The sequence below is a fragment of the Haplochromis burtoni genome, unplaced genomic scaffold (genome assembly GCF_018398535.1).
Source record: "Haplochromis burtoni strain Fernald_Lab_line unplaced genomic scaffold, NCSU_Asbu1 Contig_117, whole genome shotgun sequence".
NCBI lineage: Eukaryota > Metazoa > Chordata > Actinopteri > Cichliformes > Cichlidae > Haplochromis > Haplochromis burtoni.
The window spans coordinates 963708-976396 of record NW_024582478.1 but is presented as its reverse complement, the minus strand read 5'-3'; the positions used below and the strand labels follow the sequence as shown (position 1 = coordinate 976396).

The window sequence follows — 12689 nt, the reverse complement described above, 5'->3', positions numbered from 1 at the left end:
GTGTGTGTGTGTGTGTGTGTGTGTGTGAACAAGAAAAACGCATATAAGAAAGTGGTGCGCAAAAGCAGAGTAGTGACAAAACTCATGCGTATTATTGATATTTGAAGCATGTGCACATGCATGCTTATTAACACACGGGTACTGTGGAATATATTTTTAAAGCGCTCGTGCTCTCGTCCACTCCCCGCAAAAAAATAGCAGCTGTGCGGCGTCTGTGGCATCGGTGCTCTCATCGCATGCGATGGAGTAAAAATCAAAAGCGCAGCTTCATCAGACAGCTGCAGTTTAATGTTGGCTGACGAGTCTTCAGTGCGACTGGATTTCTGGACACGCTGACGTTGTTGAGGTCCTGCACTTTTTCCGGGCTCATTATTTCGGTGACTTAATGAGGCCGTGTTTTATGAGGTCTCCATCTGAAAAAGGCTCGCCATGTCTCGCGATGAGTTGGGCGACCTCACAGCTGGCTATTGGAGCCTTTTCCTGGACTTTTTGAGCACGAAACAAATACTGTTGCTGACCCTGCAGGAGAGTTGATTTCTGCTCTCGCTCAGCACCAGTGTAGGATGCACAGGCCTGATGTTTGGTTTCATAATGACGTCGTACATTATCCTCTTTCATAACTGCCACAGTTTCAGTGCAGATCAAACAGACACGCTTCCCCTTGAGTTCTTTGAAGAAATCTTCTCTCCCACCGTGTCTGAAATGTTCTGCACTCACTTTTCTACTTTTCGCTTCTTTGGCTCTGCCATGTTAAGTAAATTGGGGGTAAATTTCTTCTGTGATGTCCTTTTTGGTGGAGCAACTGCGTTGATCAACAGCAGCTCCCCCTGGTGTTAAAACTAAGAAGTGCAATGCACTCAAGCAAAAGTTGAAGTGCGGCCATATTCTATTCTATTTATCAAATTACTTGCGGGCCGATTAAAAATGGATCACGGGCCGCAGTTGGTCCGCGGGCCGTTTTTTGGACACCCCTGGTGTAAGTGAATGTGATCTCAGTTTATATGAAAATGTTTGAGTTCAGTCATGTTGTGTTTGGGCAGCTTGCCACCACTAGGGGGTGCAGCGCTGCTCCCTGGGACAGAGACCTTCCTGTGTTTGGTTTTTGTAAATGGACTCTTATGATGAACCGTTTGAAGCAGACGTTTTCTATTTTAGCACGTGACGCAGCAGAATCCAGCAGAGTGACCGAAGCCGCTCGTGTTTCATTCGTCTTTAACTTTTTGATTTCTCCTCCCTGTTCTGTGTTCAGTGTTACTACATCGGTGCCACGAGTGACGCGGCAACCAAGATGATCAATGAGGTTTCCAAACCGCTCAGCTACCACGTCCCCGTGGAGAAGATCTGCGAGAAGCTCAAGAAGAAGGACGGCCAGATCTGCGAGCTGAAATACGGTGAGGAGGGAAGAGTGCGGATCTTCTCGCCTAACAAACGGTTGAGCCCCACAGTTCAGGAAGTCAACAATAATAATAAAAAACAATAATAGTAGCTTAGCTGGTGTATTATTTATAGAATTATATTTTATTTATAAACCAGCTTTAAGAAAATACGTCCTTTGTTTGATACATGAAATCATCGATTTAACTGTGGCTGATCGATGAGTACCGACCCTTCAAAATAAAAGCGGTGAGTGTCTGAGATGATTTAAAAACGGCTGACGTGAATAAACTGTCGCTCACAGAGACGGCGCAGCTGCTCGTAGACGACACGTGGACTCATGAATCCACATGAATCAGCCGTGCTCTGATTATTTCAGTCTTATTGATTTTTTTTTTTCTTGCTTTCCTTGCAGATAAACAGTTGGACCTGACCTCAGTGGACCTGAAAAAGCTTAAAGTGAAGGACCTGAAGAAGATCCTGGAGGAGTGGGGCGAGTCGTGCAAGGGCTGCGCCGAAAAGTCCGACTTCATCCGCAAAATCACAGAGCTGATGCCCAAGTACGCGCCGGCAGCCGCCAACGCACGGACAGACCTGTAAAAACATAAATATATGGACTCTGATCAGACTGCAATCCAGCGCAGAGAAGGCGGCGGAGCGGGAGTTTTGTTGGGCATGTTTGTTTTTTGTTTTTTTTTTAATATTTGAAGAGGCAGTTTCAGAAGTATAGATGTTAGCGTAGTCCTGATCTGTACTTCTAAGTGAGGGAGAGCCAGCAGCAGCTGTAGTTAATAATCTTCACAGTGACTGCCTAAATAAGACCTCCAGTTTTCTTCACCACATTGACTCGGATGTTTATAAATTCTAAGTGTGTGCGAGCGAGCCGTGATGAGGGAAATTCAAACAGTAAGAGGAGCCTGGAGTGACCGAGGAGACAAACAAGGAGAAACCTGTAACGAGTTACCTGTACATTTATGTGAAGATCAAAACAGGAGCTGCTGATGGAGAATTCGGCTACTTTTCATTTGTCTAAATGTCAAAAAATAATAAATCCAGACTAAAATAAGATGATTGGGTTTGGATCTCCTGATCGTTGCCATCGTATTGGTTCCCAAACAGGTGCTCAGAGCGGCGTTTCCTTTAAATTGGGGAAAATACTCAGATACAGAAATACAGAAAAGATACCAGAGCTAGGCTCATGTGGCGGAGAGGAGGAGAACACGGGGAGATGATGTCACCTGGAAGTTTCCCTGAGGAGGAGACGTTTAAAGTTTCTGGTCGGAGAAGCTCCTCCCACAGATCCCCTCTGACATGAGCTCCGCTGTTTCCATGGTGACTGCAGGACGGGTGGATGTACTGAGACTTGTGGGTGATCCTGACATTCTGAGCGTTCGTTCAGCTCCACCCTGCCGTGATCTGTTTCAGGAAAGCTGCAGTTTGTGTTTCTGTTCTCGTTAGATTGAAGGTCTCTGCAGAATCGTCCCGTCTCACCTTCTCGGCCAGTGAGAAAGCTCCGCCTCCCTCAGGTTAAAATGACGGTTCAGGCCCCTCCCTCCTCCACCATCCTCTCTGGTGTCAAGTACAGAAAAACCCTGCTTTTCCCAGAACGTTCCCACTTCCACTGCGCTGTTTGGATCATTTGTGCTTGCCGCTCGGGTTTGTTAGGATTTACGAGCGGCCCCGGGTCGAGTGCGGCGCTGGACTTCACGGCTCTTGGAAAAAGATTAGCACAAAACTTCAAACCACCAATGACAAGTGTGGGTGACTGTCAGCAAAGCAGGAAACTTTATTTAGGATAATATTTAAGGGTTTTTTCTCTTCAATTTCTAATAAATAAATAAATACAGTTTCTGACTTTTTTACATCCACGTTAGATGTTTAAATCCACCTTTGATGTCGCTCACTCAGACACTTCATGTGTTCGTGGTCCCTAAACATTGGGAAACAACCATTTACCCTGTTCTCTCTCACATGTGGTGGAACTGAACTGCCCCTCCACTCTGGACTGCGGCGGCGTCTCGATGGACGCTGGATGAAACTTGTTTTGTTTGACATAAACGGATGACCTGTAGCTAAAGGTGGTGATAAAAGCTGTGTGTGATGCTTCATATGAAAAATGAAAACTTAAAATATGCTGTTGTCTCACAGTGACTTTTCATGTAAGGCAGTGTCATTTGTTACAACTGTACTATTCTACTTTTTCATTAAAATATGAAAAGCTCCAGGCCCTGCTCTCTGTGATGCACTCACACCTGTGTAGCACTTTGTCTACGTCTCACACTCCACACAGCTGCTTCTGAAAAAGCCTAATGCCTGCCTTTGGAAGGAAGCTGGAGAAAAACCAGTCACAAGCAGAAAGACATGAGTTTGTTCTTCTCTCCTGAGCATGATCGAACACTTTCCACTGACTTATTTTAAAACATGAAAGCATTTCTCTCATTAGCTATGAACTACTCCCTGTATCACTCCTGGATATTTGGGAATACGCTGGAAAATTACCCCCCAAAATGTCTTTATTTCAAACAGAAAATTACAGAACAAAGATCTTGTGCACATCCCAACAAGCAACAAAGCAGAGAAATAAAGGTGCATGAATGATATAAAGTATTGGCCACAAAGAATCGCCATTTTTAGTGATACTCATGAATGTTGTAATTGGTTAGTGGAGAAGAGAGAAAATTAAATATAAAATTCAATAAATATGTAAGAAGTGCAGTTTACAGCAGGATAAAATTACCCCCGACTTTGTATTCCATAATAACGCGTCCGGCGTCATGACGTCCGCCACGGTTGCGTCATCACGTCTCCGCCCTCCAGAGGGAAAGCGCACATTCCTATTGTCCAAGATGGCGGCGCTGGTGCAGACCCTCCGACGCTGATATGTTTTTAACCGACTTTGTGCTCGTTTCTCGGCGTGTGTGCAGTCACCCAGCGGCCCGGGGAGAAGCGTGTGTTTGCCGTAGCTGCCGTCTGCAGCCTCAGCGTCGCTAACAGGCCTGGACTTCGCTGCCCGGGCCCGGATTCCCATCGCAGGCTCCGAAAAGTTTGAGCTCCATCATCCTTTGAAAATGAAGCGGCAGGCCGGGAGAGAGGCGAGCCCATCCAGGGCCGCCGCCAAGCGGATACGGGAGCGGGAGAGTGCGCGGAGAGAGGAGGTTCCACCGCCGCCCCCACCGCTGGCCCTGCTGCTGGCAGACAGCCGGGGATACCACCGCCGGAGCCGCAGCCGCGAGCGGGAGAAGCCGCGGCTCCGGGAGGAGCGGGCTACCGCCCTGGAGCTCCACCACCGGCACGAACTCAGCCTGCTCGGCCGGCCGCCCCTCCGCACCGCCGCGGCCGAGCTTCCAGCCTCCCGCCCGGGCACGCTGGAGTACAAGACGCTCCTCATCAGCAACCTGGGCTCGCAGGTGTCAGACGAGGACGTGGAGGACGCGCTATTCCACGAGTTTAAGAAGTTCGGGGACGTCAGTGTGAAGCTGTCGCACACCCCCGAGCTGGGCCGGATCGCCTACGTCAATTTCCGACACCCGGAGGACGCCAAGGAGGCCCGGCACGCCAAGTCCTCCAGGTTAGTGCTGGGAGATCGGCAGCTTAAAATCGAACCCATGTACGTGAGGAGGCGGAGCGCCACGCCGCCCGACGTCGGGTATTTACCTGTGCACGCGCCCTACCCGTACCGACAGCGCTCCCTGTCCCCTCCCGGGCCCGGCGTGAGCAACATCAGGGACCTCCGGGCCCGCCACTACGCCCTGGAGCAGCTGGGCCTGAGCCGGGAGAGGGAGAGGCTGCTGGATTATTACGGCATGCTGGATGAGCGGGGTCGGCCCTACGGCTTCCCCCCCATGCCCGTGGTGGAGGATTTAAAACCTGAGGACGACCAGAGGGCCACCAGCAACCTGTTTATTGGAAACCTGGACGGTAACGTCACAGAGGCCGAACTCAGGAGGGGCTTTGACAAGTATGGCATCATAGAGGATGTGGTGATTAAACGTCCTTCACGTGGGCAGGGCGGGGCTTACGCTTTTGTGAAGTTTCAAAATCTGGACATGGCGCACAGGGCCAAAGTAGCCATGCAGGGGCGGCTGATCGGAGGCAACCCCATAAAAATTGGCTATGGCAAAGCCAACCCCACCACCCGGCTGTGGGTGGGCGGGCTGGGGCCCGGGAACTCTCTGGCCGCCCTGGCTCGGGAGTTTGACCGTTTCGGAAGCATTAGGAACATAGACTATGTGAAGGGGGACAGCTTTGCTTACATTCAGTACGAGAGTCTGGACGCCGCTCAGGCCGCCTGCACACAGATGAGGGGCTTTCCTCTGGGGGGCCCCGAGCGCCGCCTCAGGGTGGACTTCGCCAAAGTAGAGGAGAGCCCCTCTCGTCCGTTTCCTCCTGGCTACCAGCCTCCCGTGGCGCTGCCCTCTCACTACGACCTGCTCGGGGAGGCATACAGCCGCCATCGCAGCCTGGAGCGGGAGCTCAGGGGGGCCAGGGACCGCCTGTCGCCGCCCTCTCACAGCCTCCTCTCCCTCCGGGAGCGAGCCCTGCTGGAGAGAGACTACCCCACCAGCCCCACACGAAGCCTGGAGAGGAGGACGGCAGGCGTGGAAGCGTTCGGGAGGAGCGGGCGAGGAGCCAGGAGCCGCAGCAGGAGTAGGGAGCGCTGGCTCAAGGAGCGGGAGGAGAGGAGGAGTCGGAGAAGAAGCAGGAGCAGGAGCGTGTCCGCTGAGAGGCAGACGGAGGAGCGGGAGAAGGAGAGGGTGAGGTCCAGGGTTCGCGGTCCACTAGGCACCGTCTCTCCTGATGCGAGCCCAGACCGAGCTCGGGTCAGAGCGCCAGACTCCACCACGGAGCCACGAGACCACTCCCCTGACAGCGGCGGAGGGGTGCGGCACTCCACCACAGCCACCGCCGCCAGTGAAGAAGATCCCCCGTCTGGCCGCCACCACAGCAAGAGGTCCTCCAGCGACCACGTCAACAACAACAACAACCACCACCACCATCGAAACAGCGAGATCATCACCACCGGCTCCCCCGCTGCCATCCACACCAACACCACCTCCCCCCCGAGCACGCTGTCTGAGTTCGCCCAGACGGCGCTCTCCAAGACGTGGCACGGCTTCTTCGCCTTGAAGAACAGTAGTTTCCCCACCGACCTGTACCTGCTGGAGGGCGGGGCGGCGTTCTTCAGCGCCGTGATGAAGGACAGCCCAAAGCTGCAGAACCAGTCCAGCCAGCTAAAGATCGCCCAGCGGCTCCGCATGGACCAGACCCGGCTCGACGAGGTGTCGCGCCGCATCAAACTAGGCCGCCCGGACAACTTCGCCATCCTGCTGGCCCTCCAGGGCCCCGTCGACCGCCAGGCCCCCGCCCCCGAGCCGGGCCTGCAGGTGCGCTTGCTCCGTCACCTGGTGACGTACCTGCGGAACAAAGAAGCTGCTGGAGTCGTGAGCCTCCCCGCTGTAAAGGAGGGCGCGCCGGGGGCCATGCTGTACGCCTTTCCGCCCGGCGAGTTCTCGCAGCAGTACCTGCAGGCTGCCAAGAGGACTGTGGGTAACCTGGACGAGGAGCACATGGTTATTGTGATCGTCAATGACACTAACTGAACCTACACAGGTGTGAGCGCAGAGGAATACTTCCATGTTGTTTTTAGACAGAAAAGCATTATTATTGTTTTACTCAGTATGTTATGAATGAAACACGGCGAGCTACACTACGTCTGCGGCGCCCTCGGGGGCTCGTGGAAAATGCGTTATTATAAAACACTTAAATGAGGCTAAAACGCTGCACGCAGGCAGCGCTTGGTCCCGGCAGGAAGTAGGGTTTATTGTGGAAGTCGTATCGTGAGAAATGCTCGTTTGTTACACGTGTCCGTGCGATTATAAACACGCCGCCGCCACCTTATTGACGGGGAAACTTGACCCAGCCGACTGCCAGACAGAATAAAGCAGGAAAAATATTACAATAAATATTCACTTCTAATAAGACATAATCATGAAGCAGTGAACCAAAACGATCTTAAAGGTCACGACTAAAAAAAGTCCGAATTAATACAGAAACTGGAGGTTTGACTTGTTGAACACATAAAACCAAAGTTTAATATTAAAGTCACAAAGTTTAAAAAGTCAAACTTTGCTGTAAAACCACAGCATAAAAATTATCTTTAAAAAGTTTGATCATTATTTCTATAAATTATTGTGGTTTATGTGTCAAAGGTACAGAACATAAAGTAGGATGTTTAAAAAGAAGTGAAGTGAAATTTTAGATTTGGAAAGTAATGTTTCTAAAATCCATGCGTCACTTTGATATTTAAGATTAAAAGCACATTTTTGACTTCATGTATTTCTGTCCTGAATGTGATAAAGGCCACGCCCCCCTCAGAGCTCAGGTGTCGGCTGACCCCGCCCTCATCCTCTGATCACTTCAGTATCCTTAAATGATGAGAAAATACAATACAAACAGGAAACAGACAAAAGTCCCCTTCAAAACAAAAGCTGCGCCTTTTTAAACGTGTGCTTCAAGAAGAGCAGAAGCTCAGAGATAAAATATTAAAGACAAGAACACAAAAAACCTTTTTTCTCTTCATGCGTCCGCCGAGCTGTTCCAAGTTTCATGATTATCTGGAGTCACGATAACGGAACAAGCCGACGTTGAATCGTCAGAGTCTAAAGATTTGAAATGTATGGATTTTATATATAGTAGTAAAATGTAAAATCTGATGTTTCTCTCCAGACTTTCACATCTGATTGACTAAACTGAGGCCTCATCTAATTTAATTCAAACATTTTATTTTTATCAAAACTGCATTTTACTCCTTTCTGACTTTTAATATCATTAGATTTGCTTTGAGAATCATAAATGTGACGTCAGGAAGCACGTTTGGTTATTCTACTTCATAGTGTTTTTATTGTTTTGTTAATGATGAGGATTTATTTTAATAATACCTGAGGCTTTTTCTGCTTCGTGCTCTTCTTCGAACTGCTCAGTTTTCACATCGTCTAGTCGCCGCCAGCTGTTGAGCACATCTGCACAAGTAGGACACTGAGAGCAGGAAGTACCCTCAGACTAAACTGTCATTTGTCACGATACGAGTACACACACTTATCGCTCAGAGCAGCACTTTTTCTATTCTAAGCTGTTACACACAACACTAAACCCCGACAGGAGTCTTCGTGCGCTCTCTGAACTGTACCGAGCTGCCCCGAATGTCCGAGCCGAGCAGCACCGGGTGGTTTTATTCAGAGTACTGTAAACCCAGGGGGAAGCGGCACTTTGTCTCCCCCTGTTGGCTTCTTCTGGGACTTTTTTTGGTTAAGTGAGGCCGGTGGATTCCCAACCCTCCGTCCCCACCGCTGTAAAGTTCATGTTAGTTAGTGTTTTTATCAATTTAAAATCATTCCAGGTGTTTTGTTTGGAAGCTGTACGAGTGTGTTCGATGTTGCATGCAGGAAAAAAAGTTTGGTTTTGTCAGTCAACAAAACAAAAAGAAACGCCAGCTTCTCCAGGAAGCTGCTGATGTTTGATCATATTACTGGTTTTATATTGTACACATTTATACCTTTTATTGGATTTTAATACATCAGTCCATCTGTTATCCACACCTGCTTCTTTGTTTTTATGTTTTCTCCCTTAAATTGTCATTTTTCTGGTCAATTTTAGTCAAATAAAACCTTTTAACCAATGATTCAAGGGCTGATTTTAAGACCATTCAGATGTAATGAGTAAAACAGTTTGACACTAAATTATGTGAGAGGTGAAAATGTGGCGGAATAAATAATGAAGCCAGTAAATTACAGTAATTAGAATAAACAGTTGAAAAAGTAAAGAAGCTTTGAGTTGAGCTGAACTGAGTTTCTTATACAGCTCGATGGTGTGAGAGCGACTCGGTCCGTGTTTATGCTTTAATGATGATGAAGAAAAGCACAAATATAAGGAAGCCTGTTAATGCCAGTAAGACAAAAAATTAGGATGAAGATTAGCCGTGATTTTTTTTTTTTTGTTTCCTCGTTTTCGGTCATGTCCAAAGCCATAATGAAAATGTTAAAGAGTGAAATTAACTTTGGCTTTTTGACCCAACACATGAGTTTTATTTTTAAATAATTAAATGATTCGGTGTGTTGTTTAAATTCTGGTATTTTCTCTCATTTTGATTTAAAAAAAAAAAAAAAAAATCAAAGTTGTGCTGAAAAAAATTTATTTTTTCAGTTTCCACTTCTTTGACGTTTGTTCATGATTTTTATATATCACGGCAAGAAAATCATGGCAATAACTGTTCTTATGTTTTTGTTTTTTTCAATTTTGACTTAAAACTAAATTGTAATTAAGTCACAAGCTTCTAAACTAAAAGATAAAATATCTTTCTTGTAAATAAAATAAATTTGTATATATTTAATAATGATGGTTAGCCTCCATGCAGTGCTGAATTGGAAGAAAATGAACTGACAGCTTATGTTTTCTGTTTTAGTTTGTCTTTTCTTGACTTTCATGGGCTTCCGTACTTTTAGTCTTTCCAAGCGTTAATTAAAAAATTATGGCGGGAACATTTCAAACTCTCCAGGATGCACCTTTGAATATTATTTGAACGGTTCCTTAAAAAAACAGCTTGAAAACTGTAACATATGAATAAACAAATAAGTCAATCAATGAAAAGAATTGATCAGATTTCACTTGTTTGAGTTTCCCTTAAAGGTTTGTGATGTGAGTGAAGATGCCCCCCCCTCCCCTTTCTTTAAATCAAACAAAATTGATGTCATACATTTGTGCTGCTGTCATTTTAAAGATATTAGTACGTTTCTAGAGGTCATCCAAGGTCAAGGTGCTGAACTAGCTATTATTTTTTATTTTGAAAAAATAGTTTTAAACTTGAGGCTCGACGGTTCATGCATTTAGCTTTGCTAACAGGAAACATGCTTGCGTTGTTCTGATAGTTTTGTATGTTGCAAATAAAGTTTTGTTCTCTGACAGAAAACATATTTTAACTATTATAAGTTAACTTAGTTTTTTACTTTTACAGTGATGATGATAAAAAATATCCAGTATTGGTTTATGTTTCACAACCTTTTTCACAGTGAAGATGTGGCCTGAATGACCTCTGGAAACTTTTATTAAACGTAGTACAAACGTTTGGCATCAAGTTTATTTGATTTGAAGAAGGTGGGTTTGTCGCTCTGTGCCGTGAAGACAGCTCCTGGTAATCTGGACGTTACGATGTCCATGTCCACTGTAAATATTTTCCACACCTCCCAGAATAAATGACTGTGATGCAGTACGTCCAGCACATTACGAAGAATTTCCCTTTATAATTCTCATGGTTAAAATATAACGCGTGATCATTATGATCAAATTAGCAGTAATACTTTGTTCAGTGTTTGTCGCCCTTTTTGAAATGAACTGAAAATAGTGCCAAAGGTGAACAAACGACCACGTTAAACACATTATTGATGTGATATTGGAATTTGATGTTCAGATGTGACTCTCATCAATGTGACAGCCTTAAATAAATCAAATGCATGTCAGCATATTAGAGCCATCATTACCGTTTATGTTTGAGTCCTAAATCACCGCAAGTTTATGTTAAAACTCATTTTAATAATTATTCCTGTTATCAAATTATCTTCAGATTTTTTTACAGTGTTAATGAGAAACAGGAAATGGCAAAAATCACATGTCAGCACTCAGTGAGGTGTTATTAATATTATTATTAAAAGAAATAAAGTCTTTAATGTTATGGTTTATTTTCCTTTTTAGTCCCTTTTAGAGTGTTTACATGTAACCCAGCTGTTGGTCTGTCAGTGCACCTCTTTAGAAAAATTAGCCGTGTATGGAAGCCTATTTATGCCAAAAAGAGAAAGGTTTTTGAATCCTATACAGTGGGTGAAATATTCATTTGATCATCTGGTGAATTTGTGACTTTAGAAACGAACATTCTCTCGTTTTTATGGGAGTTTTATTTTAATGGAGACGTTACATAAGAGTTATAAACTGAATTCTGTACGACTGAGTGAAATAAGTGTTTGATCCTTTAAAACCAGTCAGAATTGTTCCTCCATGACCTTGTGACAGCCTCCTGATCTTAACTCATTATCTGCATAAAGCACAGCTGTTCACAGAATCGGTTTCTTCCATGCTCTTTGCCACCGTGAGCAAAACCACCGAGCTGTGGAAGGACGTCAGGGACGAGTCACGAAGCAAAGACCTGCACGAGGCTGGGATGGAGAACAGGACCGTCAGCGAGAGGCCCGATCAGAAGGTGGCAACTGTTGGTGCTGAACTGAAATCTGTGATGCTGTTCTTGCTCGTCACCCACACGTTTGTTCAGCAGCCAGAGATTATAATAAATTCTAATAAATCACCTAAAATTCTCCCCAATGAGAGAAAAATGAGCAGAAGCATCTGCACTGAAACTCAAATCATCACAAAGCAGCTGCTGAAACGAGCGTTTTAAATACGTTAGGGAGAAAAGAGACAGCAGGTCGGGCTGGAGTTTAGCTTCCTTTTGTGCTCCGTGTATTTACTGACCCAGGAATTCTCACTTAGTCAAACAGGGTTTCACAGGTCACTGTTTCACCGTCCTGAATGAAAGAAGAACAATATCTGAACACAAGGAGGCAGCACGAGCACAGAAAAGGCCGAGGTGGGCTGGACTCAGACACTCTGATCCTTCCCCGACATCCGAGGCGTCCGTCTGAGCCCGGACTCTGAACACGGGGGGCAGCCAGGAAGCTGCTGCTGGTGCAAACACACCTCAAACATTCCCAGTGCTGAAAAACTAGAAATGTTGATGGTTACCCCGAAGCATCGGGGTGGATGTCAGTGAGGACTCAGGGAACAGATCCTGTTACCCTGCAGTAAAAACATGAAAGCTGTCAGGACACGTTCCTGATTTTCCTGTTTATCACAAATCAGTGTGATTATTTTCATTCATTTAGTTTGATATTAACGGGTAAAACAGTGAAAGGAGAAAAATGTGGTGATGTTTGGGTCGCTGTTTGCTGCTAAAATAAACTGAAGATGTGCGGCCAGGCGACCAGATCAGCGGCGCCAGTTTGGCTGAATTAGCCGGCTTCATCCACTTAAGACGGGATTTTGCTGCGAGACGCAGCCTGCAGGCCGCTGGTGTTGGAGGCCGCGCCAGTGTTTTTTAATACGAGCCAGAAAAATGAGCTCGAGCTCAGGTTTGATCCCAGAAACCAACCCCGAGGAATCCTCCCCATCTCTCCTCTTTCCTTCTACTACTTTTCTGCTCCACCCTCTCTCGCTCTCAGGTGTGCCAGGTGGAGTCATCGATGTCTCTCCTGTCCCAACATAAAGGAGGATGGGGG

The 12689-nt window shown here is 46.4% G+C and overlaps 2 protein-coding genes across 2 annotated transcripts in view; both read left to right on the top strand.

Annotated features, from left to right (window-relative positions):
* manf (mesencephalic astrocyte-derived neurotrophic factor) overlaps window positions 1–3598 on the top strand; it is a 6861-nt gene extending 3263 nt beyond the window's left edge. Inside the window, exons 3-4 of the mRNA XM_005928935.3 lie at window positions 1250–1391; window positions 1790–3598. Coding sequence (XP_005928997.1) covers window positions 1250–1391; window positions 1790–1974 — 327 coding nt within the window. The 3' untranslated portion in view covers window positions 1975–3598. The remainder of the gene's footprint in view (window positions 1–1249; window positions 1392–1789) is intronic.
* A 125-nt stretch (window positions 3599–3723) lies between these two features.
* Window positions 3724–9188, top strand: rbm15b (RNA binding motif protein 15B). The gene has a single exon (XM_005928937.2). The coding sequence runs from the start codon at window positions 4443–4445 to the stop codon at window positions 6972–6974; it is 2532 nt and encodes an 843-aa protein (XP_005928999.1). The 5' UTR covers window positions 3724–4442; the 3' UTR covers window positions 6975–9188.
* Window positions 9189–12689: the final 3501 nt, after the last annotated feature.

What these genes read in the sequence shown, in the direction of transcription:
- rbm15b (XM_005928937.2), top strand. Translation starts at nt 4,443, where the DNA reads ATGAAGCGGCAGGCCGGGAGAGAGGCGAGCCCATCCAGGGCCGCCGCC.